A 21515-nucleotide genomic window follows, 5' to 3' on the forward strand; every position below is an offset into this window, starting at 1 on the left:
TGTCTTCATTCATTCTTCGACAGTTTTCATTCATTCTCAGTTGCTACCGTCATCTCTCTAGTGTGCCTAGTTTCTCGCTTTCCGTATTTTTATCTCTCTAGCTGTCTCTCTTGTTTCCCCTTTCCTCAAAAATATGGAAACATGACTTCGTGGTGCCCGGTGCATCAATTTAACCGTGTAAACTTGCTTTTGAAAACACTTAGGACCTCGCAGGATGCAAGCGTCCTTGAAATTGTAAGTGCGAATACGTCTGGTCATTTTCGAGCTAGCAACATTTTCCGCAGCGTCGGTTTGGCCGTCATTTTCACCGATCCCTTCGCGACCTTGCGAAAGTGACTTCTGATAAATATCGCGGCATAATCGCATGCGTTGTTCGATTTTTACACTGCTGACATTGCATATATCACACTCGCGACGACGCTGGCGTTGGTTACATTCGACGATAACTGCATGACGCGTTTTCCACGTACTATTTCCCTCTTGGCGGCAGCGGAGTAGTAGTTTTTTGGTGCTTGCTGAGGCTGCAGAATTGGGCAAGCACTCATCTCTGTTAACCGTACAAGCAGCTCGAAGCGAACAACTTGAATAAAAGAAACTCTTGTTTTTGTTATGAAACTCTGCCGTGAAAATAATTGTAGGGAGTTGACGGCCCCGCCTCTTGAAGCCAGTTGGGGTTTGCGGCATTTGTAGCGAAAACGTATTCGCCGACAGCTCTGCATTGATTGGTTGCAAAAGAAAAGAAGAAAGAGGTGGAAAGCGAAACAACTGTAGAAGTTACGAAGGGAGGATGGCTGCCATTAAAATAAAAAGAGCAGCTGATAGCTTGATTTGTTGTGTTGACAATGGGGCTCTTCGATTTAGTCTCGGACTCACCGCGGATAGTCCGAGGGTAGTCCGAGGATTCCCCGAAGCCATAGGGATACATGGGAAAATCGAATGCCGGACTGCTTCTCGGGGAGTCCGAGGCTGTAAATCGAAGAGCCCCAATGTTTGTTAATTGTCTTCATGAAGGGTTTTTTGCAGATACACGTAACCTACCGCCGTTGTGTTTCTTGCAATTGCAGTGTATATCACGAAATTTTTCTTGGAATATGTTTATTAACTCACTCATGACTATAACTGACCTAGCCTTACCCTTGTCGTGATACGAAAACGCAGTAATTGGTTTCAGATCTATTATATATTGACAGCTTATGTATAGGGAAGAGAACAAGTGGTTGGGCCCTTATACAAGTTGAAGCACGTCCTTGTAAAGAGAAATAATTTTGCCTTTGAGTAAATTAGTGTACTGGACTTAAGTGAATGCCTGCGTCTTCTTTCAAACCTGCAGCACCGTAGATGTTAACATTTTGTCGACAGACTGCCTTACTCTAAAAAATATACAGCTACACCACGCACAAACGGACAACAAACAAAGGAAAGAGACACACACAGGCACTGACTTCTATCTGGCTTTAACAGAAATGATGCATACTTAAATATGTGTGTGTCTGTGTCTTTTTTTTGTCTGTCATCGGTCTGTGCGCTGTTTAATGTTATGAATTACCAACTAACCATAACCCTTACTTTTCTGAAAACCACCCCAATTTCCGCTGACAGGCGCCAAAGGCAACCGTAGCATACTTTTTGGCCATATCTAATTCCCAGTGAAGTCAGTAATTGCTATTTGGGCTGCATCATTTGGCACCAGCACCAGCCAATCAGGTGTTATTTTATTTTCTAAACCATACAAAACAGGCACCCCATATGTTATGCAGAATGTCAGTTCAATGGGATTATAGGCCGCATCTTGCACCGAAATAGACCCAAAAGATACTAGACCACTGTTAATTTTGAAAATAGTTTGTACAATTGATGTCGGAGAATATTATTAAATCCGTAAGCATTTCTATGTGGCCTCAACTAGGAAACAAATCTGTCAGTCTGTAACACTTAAAGGAGCCATGAAGAGAAAATACAACTTCGTTTAATTTGAAAGAACTAGGATTCAGTATCTCACTCAGCTCCATTACAGCCACAAAAGATGTTTATTTAACGAAAAAAAAAAAGCAAGAAGTACTTAAAACTTTCAAATTTAGCGCCACAGTGACGTGTTATGAGCAAGAATGACGTCACACGGGCCAACAATAAAACATAATTTTCAGTGCGTTAACTGCACGTTAGCATTAAAGTGATGCGGTCAAATGGAACTAGAGGCCCCATTACAGACGTCCAGTCATGTGTCGTCGCGACAGGTCAGTTAGGCGGCCGTCAATCGCACAAACAAGGTTCCGTGACGTCATAGAAAAGTTGCGGGAAATCGGCTAGGGGGTCGCGACTGCTTCACACTTTTTGTTCAATATCTCCGTTATTTATTCGAAGATTGCGATGATATTGGTATCATTATTATCGGGACTAAGCAGTCTTTCTAATAAACCCAACGTGTATTTTGTCTTCATGGCTCCTTTAATGTGTCACCTTTTTGTGCATAAGGAAATGCGAAATTGAATAAATTTGGGAGTTTAACGTGCTGAAGCTAGATCTGGGCTATCAGGCACGCCTGTGGAGGGCTCTGAATTAATTACCCTCCTGGGTCTCTTTAAAGGGACCCTGCAACACTCTTTGAGCAGTGCAAGTAAACCTGTGTTACGTTTAGATTACACTGCCAGGAATACTTGAGCCAAATGTTACACGTGCACGCGAAGCGGTGAGCGCGCAAATCGCTGTGAAAGACGCGGAAAAATCAACCGCACTCTCTTCCGTTCTCCTCATTATGCACCCCTGGCATGGCCTAAGCGACGTCATTGAGGCCATGGCTGCCCGGTCGGCTGTCACTGGTCAACTTCGCAGCTAATTTCTCCCATTTCCGCCGTCGTCATCGCTGTGTACGAACCTCTTCTACGCCTGAACAGTTTTGCCGTTTCTTTTGTGTTTTGAGTGCGCGCAGAGTTTGAGTGATGTGCTTAATACTTCCCTTTGAACGGGACCACTCGACAACAAATGTTTATTGCTTCAAAAACTCCCTACCAGCGAGAGCGCTTGCTTGCGAGCAGGCACCCACACCTGGTTTTTGTGGCACCAGACCGGAAATAGACCCGTTCAGTTGCGGAGAAAAGGAGAACACTCCCCGGCCTGTGTTATATCGAAGGCCGCCAAAAACAATGCCGCGAGCCGCCCCCCTTGCCGGGAGAGAACGCGCAGCTTTCGTCGCGTTGTCCGCGGTCGAGTTGAGAGGGAACGATTATGCACGATTTCTCATCGTGCGTACTTTCGGTGATAGTGAACGCATTTTCATAGTTCTTGCGGGAGGAGATTGCTGGGACAATAGACTTTACCCCAAAATACATTCCTAGCAGTCGATGGTAACTGCTGCAGGGTCCCTTTAATGCGCACCGAAATCTCGACACACGGGGGACGTTTTTGCTTTTCGCGCCCATCTGAAAAGCGGCCACCATACCCGGAATCAAACATCCTTCAACTCAGCAGCACAACGCCTTAGCCACTGAGCCACTGCAGCTAGTGAAGTGCAAAATTATTAAAAAATTACGCCCACCTCCCCTCACGGGAACCCTGGTGTGATGCGACGCTGAGGGGGGTTCAAGCGCAAGCGGAGAGCAACCGTCGACCGAAAGGCCGCCGGAGAGCGGCACACCGGTTATACGCGCAGCGCGCCCGAAGGAGAGGAGACCGCAGAGAGAGAGTGTATTGCACATGCGCAGCACCGCCCACCGGCGGAGTGAGAGCGCGCTGGGCCGCACACCCGCAGATGTTGAGAGAGAGTGTTCGCTCTCACCTGGGCACGCGCCAGCGCCAGTGCGTCTGCCGCGGCTATGACGCAACACAATCCACTTTAATTCAATCCAAGCCAAGCCAAGCCAATCGAATCCAATCCAATGCCCCTCGCGAGAGAGTGTTCGCTATCGGAGAGGAGAGGGGGAGAGTGGCTGCGGACAACAACAACGGAAGCACGCAGGAAGGACAGGGCCGCCGACAAGAGATGCTCTCAGCGTCGCATCTAAAATAAATGTAGTAAAGAAAGTTAAAGCCGTTCCACTCAATGTGAAAGCTGTCGGAAGTGCAGAGCAGTGATTTGCCGTAATGGGCTGCGGCGCCATTATCTGCTCACTGCTACCACCCCATGCAATTCAGATTTCCCACCTTCACAGTGCTTATGCGCCTCCTGCCTGAAACTGCGCCAGCGGGAGTTGTGTTCTTTTTGTGCTTGCTTTTCCTCCCGCACGTGCCAGCGTTGCACTGCCACTTTCTTTTGCTTACTATCATAAAAACCAATTCAACGAGCGTTCTGAACTGAATGAACGTGGGCGCTGCCGGTCAATTACGTATATTTTGCCTCAAATGTACCTGCAGCTTTCTTTGCGACGGGGAGATGTATGTCAAGCGCCAGCAGTTCACGAGTTTCAAACGCTTATGACTATATAAACTGCTTAGATTTCGAAGCCTCTGTGGGACGCCGCAACGACAGCCGCTACAACGGAATGCCGTATGGCTCTGCTTGGGTGCAGTGAGCAAGCTAAGACAAGGCGAGCGCCTAAGGTGCTCTGCACTTATTATAAGGAGCTTTGAGCCTGTGATTCTGTGGTTTGGATGCAATCATTGTACCCGTCACACTACTGGTTCGCTCGCATAAGTGGAGCAAACCAGCTCCGTGTTTATCACATTTCGTAACCATAACGTGGCTATGCACACGGTGCGTTGACAGGAAAAAGTGTGCCCGTTCACTGCACAACCGTGCATGTGGACGTTTCCGTTACCGTATCGACGCAGATTCACGTTTGGCAGGTAAAAGCACATGCCCCACTCCGCACGCATTTACATCATCAGTTGGCCTTGCACCATCGTTTGCAGTGTTTCGCACCGCTGGATGCATTGCGTGGCAGGTAAAGGTTCAGTCGACCGATGCATACTTGCACGCGCCATTGCGTCATCACCTGACTTTCCACCACCGCCTGTGCTGTTGTTACTGCAATTACTGCAATGGCGTCAAGAGGACGGCAGACTGTTACTAGCCTCAATTACAGCGCTGCAAGATAAGCGCATTGCAGTGAGCTAGGGCCATGACACAGGGGGCATCTAAGACTGCTGTCTGCAGCCATTTGTTGTGCCTTCTGAGGGAATCTTTACTTTGGCATGGTGTTGAGATGGGAAAAACTGGGTTCGTTGTGCTTCCGTTGCAGCAACGTAATTGCAAGTGCTGATGCAACAGGCCATGGAGCCAAAACACAAGTTTGGTTCATTTGAAACATTGCCTCGTTAGAATCATACTGACCCCACTTTTAATGTAAACTTCGCTCAAATACGCTGTGTAATTAGGAAAAAAGGGAATGGTTATGCGACCCACCAGCTCATCTCCCGCAACAGAACCTATGATGTCATACCAGCCAGCTCTGCGATTGGCGGAGGCCGGAAAAAGTAAACGCAAATTAGGCAGAACTTAAAAGCTTGCAGAGCGAGCTGTTTGCACATATAAACATAGAAGTACTGATGCGTACTGCTGTTGGTACTGAGTGCACTATGCTTGTTTTAGCTGCACAGCACTGCAGCACTTTGGGGTTGCCTCAGATGACCCTGCCCAATTGGCATAAGCAACATTGCCTTACGTGGCCATATTTGTCGACTGAACACCATGTTTCACGAAACTATTAATTTCAACCGTAACAAAAACAAGCCAGGTACAAATACTATCAAAACCAAAGGCAGAAAACGGTCCGTTGTGGTATTTGGGCGCCATCTAGGTTGACTAACGGTAAACAAGGCTCCCCAGCACAATATGACTTCATTGCAGACGTCATGAAAAGGCACGATTTTGCGGGAGAATCAAAATTTTAACCTAAATTGATTAATTCTCAGTGAATTTGGCATCGTGTGCTGCCGGACAAGTGCTGGGGCACCGCAAAACACGAAATCTTTTGAATAAAACAAACTTGTATTTTGTCTGCATGGCCCATTTAAACAGGCCATGAAGACAAAATACACGTTTCATTCACTATGAAGTCTGGTTTGTCCTGATAGCTGAGATATCAGATATTATTGCAGACTATGACGAAACAATGGGAATGGTTAGGAAAAGATTAAGGAAAGCGGCGGCTCGTCGGCCACTTTCACAGCGGTTTTTTATGATGTCACAGGCTCTTGTTCGTACGATGGGAGGCCACCAACCAAAGCGATTGCCAAGAAATGTGGCCGGATGATTGTAGTCGTGCCTGTAGTTTTTATTGATTGAAACTGTTTGGATGCTAACGCGCAGTTAAAAAAACCTGATAACTATTTTTTACCCATTCCCTCTATTACGTCACTGATGATGGCGTGTAACACAAGATCTGAAAATGGCTGAATATTTCTTCCATTTTTTTTTGTTTCCGGGTAAAAAATACGTTTTCCGTGGCTGGATTAGAGCTGAGTAGGTTACAAGAGGCTAATTTTTTCGTATTGAATTACGTTTTTGGCTTCATGGCCCCTGTAAGCAAAATGGGCAGCCCAGGCCGAAAAGTCGTAGCCGTAACAACACAGAGTAGCTCCACAATTTCTATTGCGAGAGCAGTTGTGGATTGGCCAGGAACGGCTAAAAACTTCTCTGGACAAGGCAGTGGAAGTGGTAAGCAATTATATCTACTCAGGCCAAGTAGTGACCTCGTATCCCAACCATGAGACAGAGATAATTAGAAGGATAAGAATGGTGTGTAGTGCATTTAGGCAGGAATTCTGAGATAATAAATGGCAGCCTACCATTTTTCATGAAGAAGAAAGTGTATGACAGCTGCATCTTACCGGTACTCACCTACGGGGAAGAAACTTTGAGGCTCACTAAGAGGGTTCAACATAAGTTCAGGACGACTCAGCGAGCAATGAAACCAAAGATGATAGGTGTAACATTAAGGGACAAGAAGAGAGCGGAGTGGGTCGGGGAACAAATGCGTGCTGAGAACATATTAGTAGAAATTAAGAAGAAGAAATGGACATGGGCAGGGCATGTTATGCAACGACAGGATAACCGTTGGTCCTTAAGGGTAAAAGAGTGGATCCCTAGAGAAGGCAAGCGTTGGAGGGGGCGGCAGAAAGTTAGATGGGCAAATGAGATCAAGAACTTTGCGGGGATAAATTGGTCACAGTTAGCACAGGACGGGGGTAATTGGAGATCTACGGAAGAGGCCTTTGCCCTGCAGTGGGCGTAGACAGGATGATGATGATGATGATGATGGACAAGCCATTAAAAGAGTGCATGTCTTCCCTCTAACCCACCCACCACCCGTGCAGGCCGTTCGGGGCATCTCCTTCGGCCAGCAGTACACGCGCGAGCAGCAGGACCAGATCCTGAGGGTGCTGAACAACTCCTCGGAGAAGGAGCTCCGCAAGCTGGCCATCGGGCCCTCGAGCGTCATGCGGATCCTGCACCACCGGGAGGAGAACAGCGGCTTCAGCAGCATGGAGCACGTGGGCGCCATCGACGGCATCCGGGCGCAGGGGCTGGCCAAGATCTGCGAGGCCATCCTGTACGGCCGGAAGCTGCAGGAGAAGCGGCTGCCGGACAGGGGCAGCAGCATCATCCCCCCCTTGACCCGGGAGAGGATGGAGGTACGTGGGGAAGAGGTGGCGACTGTCAGAGACGAGAGGGTTTTTGGGTTACTACTTCAGTGGTTGTCAAATGGGGGTCCAAGGACTCCGGGAGTCTGCGAGAGAATTTAAGGGGTCCGCAAAGCCCTCCCCGATGCTCTCCCGGAACCCTCCCACATCATTCTTCTTTTTGCTAAACCTTCCTTGAAATGTGAAATGGTGGCTTCGCTGCGTGACTTGTACGTTGAATTTCTCTTAGCCCATGTTTTAACGTTGGCTTTCTGCACGACACGCAAGCCATGCGAGAAAGCCAGACACGCAAAATGCTGGGTAGCAGAGAAAGAGAGAGAGGAGAGGCGGGAGGGGCGCTTAGAAACAAAATGGCTGCACCCATATGTAAACAAATATCATGTGGTGCCAACCGACCAATCAAAATCCTGGTGGCACATAACAATGAGAGAAAAGAGTGCCGATACTCTAAAAGCCTTTATTTAGTGACGCTAGTGCACGGACAGATGAGGGCATCGTCACAAGTCAGAAGCACAGAACATGACGCTGCCAATGACGACAACGGTGACAAGGACGGCGCATAGTGCAACCGCACGCTGAGAAGTCGCGGCCAGATCAAATGCTACCTGTCCTTTCTTCAGCTTTCAAGATGGCGACGATGAGGCTTTCCACTAAATTCATTTGCTAGAACAAAAAGTGCTGACTGCCGCCTTTAAAGGGCCTCTCCTGTAACATTCTTAAGGGAGTGACTTGACTACTTCATGACCCACGGATTTAAAAACCATCATGCACCAATACGAAAAGCTTTACAAATACATATCAGTGTTCAGAATGGCCTAGTTTGCTTACTTTAGAGATACCCACTATATCGCTTCTGTACTGAAATTAAAAAATAGAACTCGCTTGCTAGACAGCTAGTGCCATTTAGTGAAAACTAGATAAACCAAAAAGCATTTGTTTATTTCTTTATTTTGGTAAACAAGCAATAAATTTCTGAAAGAAGCAAACTAGGCTGTAAGGAACATTTCTATGAATTTGTAAAACCGGTTGTATCGGTACACAATGCTTTTTAAGCCCGTGGGTTATGAGGCAGTAAGTCCTATAGGAATGGGATCAGGTGAGTTCCCCTTAAGGGTGAAAGGCAGGCCACAACACTGCCTTTTTTTCAGCATCAAGGTGTTGGCATGCCCTAGGGCTTCCCATTTGCTGTGTTCACTTTCATTAATTCGAACTGAGATGGCGTCTCCTTGAACTCCGAATTAACGAGCTTTTACAGGTACAAGTAATGTCAGTTGCATGTCCTTGTAATACGAGCATTCGCAGAAGCACGTGACAACTGTTTTGGTGGTTGAGAACTTTCTAGTTCACTGCTGCAGTTGTAGTGATTGGTTGGTCGAAAGTGCTGTTTGCAAAGTTAAAAGTGAGGAATGAGGCAACACAAGAAGTCGCAGCTTTTTCAAGTTTGCATCTGGTTGATAAGATTGGTCGTTGTAGGGGGCTTGATTGAGATGTAACTATGGCTTCATGGCAGTGTTGTTTGATTCCGATGTTATGCCCCCCCCCCTTTTTTTCTTTTGCTCGTGTCAGAAACGTTTCAGATGGCTCTCAAGTTTGAAACAAAGACATGAACTCTTGATAAATTTTAATTGATGCTTTGTTTGTCTAGACAGTGCTGAGCCAAGCTTCTAATACATCTGTGCTTACAAAACAAGAAAGCGGAGTCACGCAGCCCAGTACCCGCCGCGGTGGCTCAGTGACTAAGGCATTGTGCTGCTGAACACGAGGATGCGGTTTTGATTCCAGGCCGCTGCGGCCACTTTTCTGGTGGAGGCAAATAGCAAAACGCCCGTGTGGATGAGATTTCGGCGCACGTTAAAGATCTCCAGGCGGTCAAAATTAATCCGGAGTCCTCCACTATGGCGCGCCTCATTGCCTGCATTGCGTTGCCGCGTTAAACCCTACAATAACGTCTGCCCTGTCTTTCAGGACGTCAGCGACATTGTGGCCATTGACGTGAGCCCGCCGTACCTGACCTGGGCGCACCTGACACGGGAGAACTCTGTGCTCGCCCTAGAAAGGGTCAAGTTCCTCGACGACAAGATCAGGCCCCACCTGTACCTGTACTACAATGCGGTAAGTCTGCACTGAAAGCCAGTCATCCGTTGTCTCCGTTCTGTTGCGGAAAACTGCCTCCGGACGACGCAGTCTGTGTTGCAAAGTTGCTTCGTTTGTTTGGCCGCGACGTCACGACTAACGTTTCAAAAGTTGGGTTTTAGGCGAGGCAGTGAAATTTTCCAAATGCATAAAGCCTGCAGCGGAGAAAAGCTTTCTATTCTGTGCTCAAACGTATAAACAAAAACAAAACTTGTGAAGTTTCTTCTCTGCTTGTGGATATTAGAGCTTTTTGAAGGGTCACGAAAGGGTAAGAACAAGGTGACCTGTATCGACAGATTACGGTGCCAAGAATCTAAATACACCATTCTCGTGACTAGCATTTAATAAGGCAGGAAACGCCGGAGACGTAATGGAGGCGACGACGCCCCGTACACTTTTGGGTACTACGGTTTGTGACACCACAAGAGCTGTAAACGGCAAGAGCTCATTGGAAATGCATCTACAAACATTTTCGTGACATAAATAGTTATTAGGTCGTGCAGCACATGAAATAAATATAAATCAAATCTTTACATGAACTCATCTTGTTTAAAAAACACAGGCTACAGCTTTTATACATCGTGAGACAGGCTGCTTCCCTCACGCTCCAGAGTCGGCCACCATGTGTTCAGTTTCCTTTTGGAATAGAAGTTGGTAGTATTAACTCTATGAAGTGCTCTACATTGATGTGCAATTAGCGAAGTCAATTTTGCATGACTGAACGACCGAGCTTCTGCAAGCAATAGCCCTGGCAGAAAGCGGGAAAAGGAACAAGATATTTACCGTACTTACCCGATTCTAACGCGCCCCCGATTCTAACGCGCACCCAATTTTCCTGGCAAAAAAACGAAAAAACTTTCACCTCCTATTGTAACGCACACGGAACTTTGTGACCCAGAAAAATGAATGCGAGAGAAACGGGCGATCTATTTTGCGAAGTAATCTCACTCATCTCGCTCCTCGTCGCTCTCCGAGAGCTCCTTGTCGCTCTCCACTGACTACAACATCTCGTCCTCGGTGCCGTCAAGCGCATTCGCGATGCCACACTTCTGAGCGAATGTTCAACCATGGTAGATGGGATCGAGGCTCACGCCTTGCACGCCCATCCCGCGAGCTTCTCCAGAGGTGCACGTTTCAGCCGACCGCTCGTTTTGAACACGTGAGAGCTGCTCGTAAGCCGCTCATGGAAGCGGCGCACCGTCGTTACCGCTGCTGCCATTGCTGTTATCAAGTGCGCAAGTGGAACAATTTGACGATTTGTGTGAACGCTGATAGAAAAGCCTAGGCTTCCCGCATCCGAAAAATCGTTTCTAAAAGCTTTGGCGCCATCTTGAGATGGCGATGGGTGGGACGAAATTTCCGCTGTTTCGGCAGTTTCGGTTTTGTATCTGATTGTAACGCACATGCGATTTTTCGGCCTATTTTTCTGGAAAAAAAGTGCGCGTTAGAATCGGGTAAGTGCGGTAAGCTACCCGCCCGAGATTCTAATCTTGCGTTCTCCGCGTCTTGATGTTGCTATCGGTAAAGCGAGCGCGTCCGGTTCGAACCTTATCGCCTGTGAAAGGCAAATAGTAGGCAATTACCTCATGCTGTTCCATTTGCTGCATGCTGCTGTTCTGATAATCCATAAACGTCGCATAACTCTACGCTTTGCTCTGTGTCTCATAGCCCTACAAAAAAATAAAAGGGAAACCAGAGAGAGAAACGCCAGCTTTATTTACTTATTTCACAGCAAATAATGCATCGTTGCTTGTTGAACAAAAGCTGAAAGTGCTACAAAACGTACAATCTTTGAGTTGAAACAAAATTTCATTCATCCTTTAGTGGCCCTTTAAAGGCATAAGCATTTGTATGTGGACTCAGCGAGCAAACCTGTCTGTCTGCAAAGCTTGACGTGTCACACTTTCATCACGCAAGAAAGCGGCATTAATACAAGGCCCAGGGCCCACCATATTTTGATACAAGACAGCCTGTGCTGCCCCTGCAAGATGTCTTTGCAGCAGTGCACATGTGTACAGTAGTGAAACTCTATGTACAGCTGTGCAGCTTACCCATTTATTGGACAATTCATGCTTGGGAATTTCATGGTTCTTTTTTTTTTTTTTTTTTTTTTTTTACAAGTGGCAATCACTTATAGGGACTTCGGTCTGAGCTATTGCAACATCGTCTGTGGCATAAAATGTCACATGACCACAAATGGAGGACGTCGGAACTGCGCGAGGTGTGTTAGCATCTCCGTCGCGAGAGAGTGACCTCGTGTCAAGCGTTAAGCAGTTTCGAATCGCCGCAGCAACACAACATGGCTGGTTTTAGTGAAAATGGGTGCAGGTATCAAATAAAACGACAGCAGAGGATGGCTTCGATGAAGCTTGTCAAAAAAGAAAAAAGTATTGAAGATGCTTTGAAGCACGTCATGAAATGAGCAAATGCTGTCGACCAAAACTTGTTGGTTGGACGTTTATGTATTGTTAGTGCACTGTTCAGAGTCCTTTTCTTTTGTGTTCAGTGGGTGCCTGACGCCATTTCATCACAAATGACACCTGGAGCATCAGGAACGGTAGGGTAGAACACGGTTTAATAGCTGCGAACCAGTGGTTGTGGCCAAACGAGTCCCTAACGCCAAGCATGTGCATCAGCATTCTGTTCCTCTTCTGTTCCTGATGATGATGGTAGTTCAATACACACATGTATATTAATAGGGGCCTGAAAAAGTGCAAGATAACCAGCAAACGTTTGTGTGTGTGTGAAAGCTACCGTGAATTCTTAATTCAATCGGGGCTTCCGTTTTATGAAAAGAAGGAAAGAAAAATCGCTGCATCACAAACTTTTTCAAAATCAAAGGTCGCTGCGGTAAGCTTTTCTTATTTTCCTGTTTACGTTTTCCGATACAATTTCCCCGTACTTTCAGGTGCAGCAGGTGCTGTCGCAGCTCCCCGCAGCCAGCCTGTACGTGGTGGAACAGAAACAGCAGCGCAGCGGAGCCCACCACAAGGCCGGCGGCAGCAGCGAAATCGCCCTGGGGCAACTCACGGTGCAAGCCATGCTGGTGGCCCTGCTCAGTCACGGCAAACCGCTTCAGCCACAGGCAAGTGTCTCACTTCCGCTTGCATTCACTCGGAATGCGTCTTTATCATGGCCTTTGCAGATAACGTGTTCCACTACACCTCAGAGTAAGAGCGAAGAGTGGAGGGGAGACAGCGCTTCCTTGGGCGGCCAGATAACGTCACAAGCGCTTGGCCGAGGTTAAAGGGGCCCTGCAGCACTTCCATCGACTACTTGGAATGTATTTTGGGGTAAAGTCTACTGTCCCAGCAATCTCCTCCCGCAAGAGTTATCAAAATGCGTTCACTATCACCGAAGCTATGCGTCATGAGAAATCGCATATACCGTACTTACCCGATTCTAACACGCACTTTTTTGTGGAAAAATAAGCCGAAAAATCACATGCACGTTAGAATCGGATACGAAACCGTAACTGCCGAAACGGGAAATTTCGTCCCGCCAATCGCCATCGCCATCTCAAGATGGCGCCAAAGCTTTTAGCAACGATTTTTCGGACGCAGGAAGCCTGGGCTTTTCTATCGGCGTTTACACAAATCGTCAAATTGTTCCACTTGCGAACTTGATGACAGCAATGGCAGCAGCGGCAACGAAAGTGCGCCGCTTCTACGGCTTACGAACGGCTCTCACGTGTTCAAAACAAGTGGTCAGCTGAAGCGTGCGCCTCTGTAGAAGGTCACGGGATGGGCGTGCGAGGCGTGGGCCACGATCCCATCAACCATGGATGAACGTTCTTTCAGAAGTGTGGCATCGCGAATGCGCTTGACGGCACCAAGGACGAGATGTGGTCAGCGGAGAGCGACGAGGAGTGAGATGAGCGAGATTACTTCGGGAAATAAATCGCCCGTTTCTTTCACATTTGTTTTTCTTGCTCCCAAAGTTCCGTGAGCGTTACAATCGGAGGTGCAAGTTTTTTCGGTTTTTAGCCTGAAAAATCAGGTGCGCGTTAGAATCGGGGGCGCGTTAGAATTGGGTAAGTACTGTAGCTGTTCCCTCTCAACTTGACCGTGGACAACGCGTCGAAAGCTGCGCGCTCGCTCCCAGAGAGGGGGCGGCTCACGGTGTTCTCCTCGGCGGCCTTCGATATATCACAGGCCGGGGAGTTTTCTCCACATCGTGGAGGGGTCTATTTCCAGTTTGGTGCCACAAAAAGCAGGCATGGCTGCCTGCTCGCAAGCGCGCACTCAGGCTTGCAGGGCGTTTTTGAAGTAATAAACGTTTGTTGTTGAGTGGTCTCGTTGAAAGGGCAGTACTATTGAGTTCGTCACTCAAATTCCGCTTGCACTCAAAGCACAAAAGAAACACCAAAACTGTGCGTATGGGCGCAGGCATAGAAGAGGTTGTCACGCAGCGCTGACAACGGCGGATCATCACAGGAAATGCGAGAAATAGCTGCGAGGTTGAACAGCAACAGCCAATAAGACAGCCATGGCCGCAGTGACATCAGTTAGGCCGTGCCAGGTGTGCAAAAGGAGGAAAATTAAAGAGAGCGCGGTTGGTTTTCCCGTGTCTTTTGCAGCGATTTGCACACTTACCACTTCATGTGCGCGTGTAATATTTGGCTTGAGTATTCCTGACAGTGTAATATAAACTTCGCGCAGGTTTACTTGCAATGCGCAAAGAGTGCTGCAGGGTCCCTTTAAGCTAGCGGCAGCACCTGTTGCGTGAAAAGAAACTGCGTGGCTGCCGCAATCGGCATTTCGGTGCGCAGCACTGGAATGAGTTGCGGGCACTATCATTTCGTCTATCAGGTGCCGCCACCCTCTCCTTCGCGGTCGCAGCTATGAAGCTTTGTAGTCCAATTTCATTTTCATTGTGACATTATCTGGTTTCTCGCCTGCACTTACCACATTGGGCCGTTTCTGCTCCTATGTGCCTTCTTGCTCCGTGCACGACACTCGTCATACTTCATAGCCGACGGTCCGATGTTTTCCATTAAGCGCATATTTAAGTTTTTAACAGAGATCAAGTTTTTAGACCTCCTTTTATATCGCACATAATCATAACTTGGCCCCAACACCGCTGATTTTATTGGGTGCACCGATGAGTGCGCTGCGGCAAGCAGTCACGGAGAGAGGCGCGTGCTCCACTGCATTTATATATATTTTTCCGAGAGCAGCGAGCAGAGAGAGGGTACGCGGAGAGGAGAGAGAGACCCGCGCAACACGCCCGCCCCGCGCGCGAGCTCTCTCCGCCGAGCTCCGCGATGCGAGCGCCCTCACACGCCTGAGCGCGCTCCTCCTCTCCACTCACTCTCCGCTACTCCGCCCGAGGTCCGCGATGCGAGCGCCGTCACATGTCGAGCGCGCTCCTCCTCTCCCCTTGCCCTCCGCTACTCCCGCCCGAGCTACCACGTGCTCCGGTTGCTAGGCGCGCCACAGCTGTTGCTAGGCGCACGCCGGCCAATGCACGACAACCCCCGACTAAGAAATGCATTCGCATTTAAAAAGTTTGAGCGCAGAAAACGCAAGTTGCAGGTCAGAATGTTTACGATACGTCTCATGAACATAATAAACATAACAAATAAAAACATAAAACTCCACTGACCACCGAATGACCACCGAGTGACGCAAAATGCAGTGTTTTCATTACGCAACGCGCCGGAATTACGGAATGCGCCGAAACGAGTTTGCTGTGAGGTGAGAACGGGTCGATCAATAAGTGGCTGCTGCTGTCACAGTGTGGGACATCAAGACACGGCTGCCGACGCAGCAAGCCAAGCGCGTATTTTTATATGTCTTGTGAGTACATTATGTGCATTTAGCGAGAGTTTCTTCCGCACCTATAATGAACTCATGCTTGCCGATATCGCTTATATCAAGTCCGCAGCAATAACGTAGCCATGCCCGCTTTGAAAGAGGAGGAAACTAAGGTAAGCACGACCATCGTCATCAAACTTGGTACACATACGGCATATGGCTGCGGCAAGTTCAGGGTGCGATCATTGCGTGGGAAATAAAAAAAAGTCGTATTTTGACGACAAACTTTAGGGGTGCGATCATTACGTGAATGCGATCATTATGCGAGTAAATACGGTATATGTTTTCATGTTTTTTGTTTTGATGGGAGCTTCAAATTTGCAGTCCGGCGGCCAGCTGGACTTTGACTTTTTACGGTTGTCGCATTGGCTTTCTGCTGTCGTGTGGTGCCGTCGAAGGTTAACTCCCGTCTGCTAGTAACTGCCTGCTTGCTTGTGTCTGTTCAGCAAGTGGTCTGCCCCGCCTGCGAACCTTCGCACATCAAGCAGCGTCAAACGGGGGTTAAGAATAAAGAAAGGTCGGGACGAGGCGGCGAAGCGGTGCAAAAGATGGCGAAAATTCCGGTTCATCCCCGCCAGAGTTCGTTGCGTGGAGCAGACCACATTCACCCGAGTGTCATATTATCGGGGATTTTAATGGTAACGTGTCGTTTCTATGGGGAGCTTGCTGCGGTGATCCGTTGTAAGAAGCGGGTCATCTTAAGACCGGGGGACGTATCATTGGGGCTCCACTGTATTATATTGGTGTTCTTTGCCCTTAGCTGGCCTCGTGCCATTAAGATCGAACAATCGCCATCATCATCTTGTCGTGGCCTCACAACTGTGTGAGACCTGCAGTGCCCGCTGGCAGATTTGTGGGAAAGTCCCGGAAAGTTTCAACACTGCTTGTATCTATGGCAGACTCGTAATGTTCGAAGCATTCATGTTCTTCTTTTTTTTTCTTCTTTTTTGCAGGCAAAGCTTTTAACTGACATTTTTCACAACTGCACATTTGTTGCGACGAATTATATTTAGTGGGACAGCCAGCAGCACAGCGAAGGAAAACTTTAAGTGCAATCCTTGCTGGCAATACCCATGTCCACAGTTATGTAACCTGCGTGTTCCTGGCTTCCAATGTCAATCCCCTTGCGTCCTTACACAACAGCCTAAATGTCCTGGGAATTCTCCTAAATCGGGGAGCACATGCACTGTATCTTCTAATCTTATATTTTAACCTGGGTTAAGAGACAAGTTGTAGTGGTCGTCTAGGAACTTATTTAACCCACCTTAAAGATTCCCCACACAAATCTTGTGCGCAGCGTTATTCTTGTTTCTCGCCATCACCGGAAAAACTGCTTTGGTTTACGTTGTGGTCAGAGATGTAATGGTTTGCTCATGGTATGTTTACAAAAAAGAAAAAAAGAAGTTGTGAATTAAACCAGAAAACTGTTCATATGCCTCACATGGGAAAAGCATGATGTTTGAAAACATCTTTGACTTTCTCGTAATTTGAGAAGGCTTTCATCGTGAAACCCAAACGTTGGTCACTTTTGCCAGCACAATCACACTTGGTGGCACCAGTGGCAAGGAACCATTTCGAATGCCCGGTTCAAGCACCAAAGTTTAATGAGCTGTAAAATTAGTTCCTACTGGTGCATCAAAAAAACCACTTCTCTTATTGCACTCACCAGGGTTCATAGTATTGGAAAATATACAGATTACTGTTGTATGACCAACACTGCTTTGTTTATTGTTTCTCCAAAAATGGCTAATTATCTCTAAACTATCTTGGGAACTAATTGATTGACTCAAACAACAATGGCATATTCGAAATCAGTGTGGAAAAAGCAGGAAGACTGGCAAGTTTCGCAGAGTTTACTTAACAATTAGAGGAAGCTGTTTCAAGAGCTGTGTCCCTACCCCCCTAAGTAATGGGGTGTCTTGAAGACGAGCACATTTCATTTTTATTTGCTTGTCAAGAGCAATTTCGTCCAGTTTCTGGGCAGTTCAAAACTGATCTCGCAATAGCTATTCTGCAGGCAAATAAAATACCCAGATGTTTTGGCGCAGTTCCAAGAAGTCCAAAACGGCAAATAGAAGGGGTCATTTGTTCAGTAGGCTATGAAGTTGAAAAGCATCACCAACTAAAAATTTCCACTGTCGCGCGGGCACCATGGATATGCGCCGATGCTCGAACAAGACCGCTTAATTTGCCGTCAACCTAGTTTCCTTTTGAGGGCCTTAAAGCAAACTAAATTTTTGGACATGTGTCATTCCTACGACTCTCAAAGCACTTTGAAATACCTGCTGGTCAAATTTTCTTGGTCATTCAAATTAGTTCAAGTTTTTTTTCTTTTTTTTTTCTCAAATAACACCACAAGACTGGCTTGCTTAGAATTTGCACCACGTATTGCTCATGATGTTGCTGCCTGGGAAGGGGACCCCACAAATAAGATCTTTAAAAATTTCTTAGATAAAATACGTTCAAGCTATTAACCCCCCCCCCCCCCCCCCCTCTTTTTTAAACTAAAAGTATGGACGACAGCGACAGTCTTTCTAGGTACAGCAGCACAGAATGGTACTGTGCAACGCAGATGCATTAGCTTCTGTGGTGAGGTGACTGGCATTGCCGAAAGACTCATCATCTTCAAGCATCACGGGCCCACTTTTAAAACTTTCAGTCACTGTGCCTAGGCTCTAAAACCTTCTAAAAACCAAGGTGCAGAGGACATGGTGCAAAAATAGAATAAAAATCTAAGAAATCCATGTACTTATGAATGAGTTGCAAACCAGGTGGAGGGGTTTCATGTACGTATCTATTGGGTTCCTAGTATTGGAAAATATAAAGGTTACAGTTTTATGACTAACGCTGTTTCGTCTATTGTTCCTCCAAAAGTGTCTAATTATCTCTAACTATCTTGGGAACTAATTGACTGACTCAAAACATAATGACACATTTGAAATCAGTGGTAAAAAAAGCAGCAAGACTGGCAAGTTTCACAGGGTTTGCTTAATAAAAATGAAAAGAAATTGTTTTAAGAGCTATGTCCCCCCTTAAAAAGGCCTTATGTATTTCATATCTCTATACTAGACCGCCTATATTTCCCTCGTGATATGCACTACCCAGCAACGCATTGGTGTTTGTTGGTGAAGCCGACTTCAAAAACAGCTAAATGAGTAGCGCTGCGTAGGGCCACGTGGGTCTTTATTCAGGTACCATTTAATAAAAGACGCCAGGAACTTCATACTTTGTTGCCAGACCCCTTATATTGCCCTGGAAGAATGCCTTCCCAGCATTGCGCTCAGCGTAAATGTGAAGCCCACTTTAACAGGACTTTGCATACAGTGAGTGCTTCATAGAGGGGACATGTGGTCTTATGGAGGATGTAATGGGACCTTCTTACTGTAATACCAGACTGCTTATATTGCCCCTGAAAAGGTGTCTTTCCTGAACAAAATTCATGTATAGAAATGAAGTTGACTTTTCTTAACACTTTCGTGACCATGGAAAAAATCTGTTGTTTTTGGGTGTTCCAGGAAATATTTTTTTTCTTGCCACAGAAAATGATTGATGTTGAAGTGTAAGATACGAAATGATAGAGAAAGAATGGCGCTTTCTAACAGTAATAATTTCAAACAGCAGATTTATTACGAGTTTTATAGAAAAATTATCAAAATGAAAGAAGTAACAAAATAGAAAAGAAAATGACGAAAACATCGATGCCACTTTGCACAGGGCACACGAAAAAAAAAATTGAAATATACGATTTGAACATAAGGCCCTTATAAAGTAATACTGCAAAAATGAGCTCTTTAAGTACAAAAGTTATTTGCACAGATGCAATTAATAAACACTAACGCCTACCGGTTGTTTTTGGGTAGTCCAGGAAATTTTTTTCTTGCCACAGAAAATGATGGATGCTGAAGTGTAAGTTATGAAATGATAGAGGCTCCTGAAATGATAGGGGCTCCTTGCATAGAGGAGCAGCTCGCACGTTTATCGGCAGTTCCCACTTCATAATTTGTTAATTTTATTATATAACTTGTGCATGAAGAGCAATACTAACAACCTCAAAAAAGGAAAGCTCTTGTCACTAACACAATTTTTTTTTCCTTCGTGTAGGTGGTGTCCATCAAGTCATCTGCCATCACAAACATCTTTGACCTCAACATCGGCAACGAGCGGATTTCGGGGCAGGAGACTCTGAAAGGGCTGGTGGACGCTGGAACGCTGACTTTCCAGGGGAAGCTGAGGAGTGTCTACTTCAAAGAGACGCCCGTCAACAGGGAACACTTCTGCGGGGTGCTTCTGCTGGCCAGGGCCTATTACATGCTTACGGAATCTTGAGGGAGGGTCGATGGATAGGGAAAAACGATAACCTTAATGTAATGGCACTGTGAAACATGTGCGCTTGTATATAGGAATGTAAAGAAAGAAAGCATTATGCGAGGCAATGAGGTTAGGTATTGTTCTATTAGAGGGTATTTCACGTATGTTGACTCTGGCGGTTTTCGAAGCCACTATTGAATGCACTTTTCATGAAATGTGTTCAGTGATGTAATTTTCGAAACTCTGCGATAAATGCGTGCACGGGGTAATTAAAATAGTACTGTTATGGTTGAACCTTGCTGCAACAAACATTACCTTGTTGACTTTCTGCTGCAATCAACTATTTCCGATTCTCTGAAAGTCACTGCTAGAGTTACTGCACTAAAGTTCCCGTCTGTACGAACCACTTTTGTTGAGAGGAGACCATTCTGCTTCATTGAATTTTTTTTTTCTGTAGGAAAAAGTTGGGTCTGTTGTTTATTTGCGATCTGGCAAAATCACACGTTCACTACACCATAGTTAGGTGCATTCAGTGATGTAAACGTCTGTGCTGAACATCTCCCAATTGCAGCGATGTTAATTTTAACAGTGTGCACATATTACCACTATGGAATGCACCGTTGTTCAATGGAAATGACGTGGCTAACATCATCTCGTTAAGAAGCCGGCTATCAAGCCACAGCCAAGCCAAAAACAAAACTGAATTTTGTTCCTTCTGTGTGTCATAGCGATTGCTCAGGTTCGTGTGAAAGTAGTTTAGTTTGTACACACAATGATATCAGGTAAAAGCAGAAGTCTCCTGAATGATTTCAATATTATGAAAAGTGCACACTAAAGCAATAGATATTCAGTAGTTGAGGCAGTTTTGACGAGGCTTTCACGATGAAAAATTTATTCGTGAACAATTTTGTTGTGGCAGGGTTCAACTGTATGCACGAAAAACAAGAACACAATGCTGACCGACGTGTTTAAGTGAAATTTAGGAGTTTAAGTAGCCCGACAAGATTACAAAAAGCATGGAAATTGCTGGTCCCGTTCAGTGGTCCTCGAATTACAGTGTAGACCGCTTATAACGTATGTCGCGGGAGCCGCAAAAATCCGCACTATAAGCGGTACCGCGCTATAACCAAAACATGCGCGAATTCAACCACATCGCCACCTACCACTCAAGTCATCCTATATTTATCATCACTCAAACGCACAGCCCTTAAAAACGAAGGCACGGTCTATATTTCGTATTATTTTTAACATCAGCCACTGGTGCAGGGAAAAAGCGCAGTCTCACAAACGGCGAGCGCGGCTTTAACTTCTATTGTGTTTTGAAAAAAAATGCCTGCGTTTTTAGCGTCTATGCACAGATGCCACAAGCCGTGATAAGAGCGCCAACGGGATTTTTTTTTTTTTTACCCCACCTTGCGCTCACGATGCCGAAGGCGGCTGCTTATCAGCGCAACGTACTGGTGGTGGAAATTTTCGGCTTCGCGTGGCTCGCATGTTCGGAAAGGGATTCGAAAGAACGGTGGCTTATCTGCACAACGTTCTAAAGCGCGAACCGCGTGGTAGATTTGGTATCGCGAAAACGTGCAGTGCACGCCAGCGCGGATACAACTAACGTGCGTGGTGTGGGCGGCGCGGTAAGAGGCGGCACCGTGGCGTCGGCACGGCCCGTAAAGCGGT

The 21515-nt window shown here is 46.5% G+C and overlaps 1 protein-coding gene across 1 annotated transcript; it reads left to right on the forward strand.

The window, feature by feature from the left end:
- The first annotated feature begins 61 nt into the window (after nucleotides 1-61).
- On the forward strand, nucleotides 62-20343 carry LOC144143609 (transcription elongation factor, mitochondrial-like). Its single transcript, XM_077675446.1, has 5 exons — nucleotides 62-234; nucleotides 7252-7569; nucleotides 9544-9690; nucleotides 12620-12796; nucleotides 19632-20343. The coding sequence occupies exons 1-5, from the start codon at nucleotides 142-144 to the stop codon at nucleotides 19854-19856; spliced, it is 960 nt and encodes a 319-aa protein (XP_077531572.1). The 5' UTR covers nucleotides 62-141; the 3' UTR covers nucleotides 19857-20343.
- The last annotated feature ends 1172 nt before the right edge of the window (nucleotides 20344-21515 follow it).

This window comes from Haemaphysalis longicornis, unplaced genomic scaffold (genome assembly GCF_048455015.1).
Source record: "Haemaphysalis longicornis isolate Haplotype H1 unplaced genomic scaffold, Haemaphysalis longicornis Haplotype H1 scaffold_6, whole genome shotgun sequence".
Classification (NCBI taxonomy): Eukaryota; Metazoa; Arthropoda; class Arachnida; order Ixodida; family Ixodidae; genus Haemaphysalis; species Haemaphysalis longicornis.

Bases quoted from the DNA above. Each gene is read 5' to 3' on its own strand.
- LOC144143609 (XM_077675446.1), top strand. From the start codon at position 142: ATGACTTCGTGGTGCCCGGTGCATCAATTTAACCGTGTAAACTTGCTT. The intron at 7,570-9,543 runs GTACGTGGGGAA...CCTGTCTTTCAG, and splicing joins TGACCCGGGAGAGGATGGAG to GACGTCAGCGACATTGTGGC. The intron at 9,691-12,619 runs GTAAGTCTGCAC...CCGTACTTTCAG, and splicing joins TGTACCTGTACTACAATGCG to GTGCAGCAGGTGCTGTCGCA.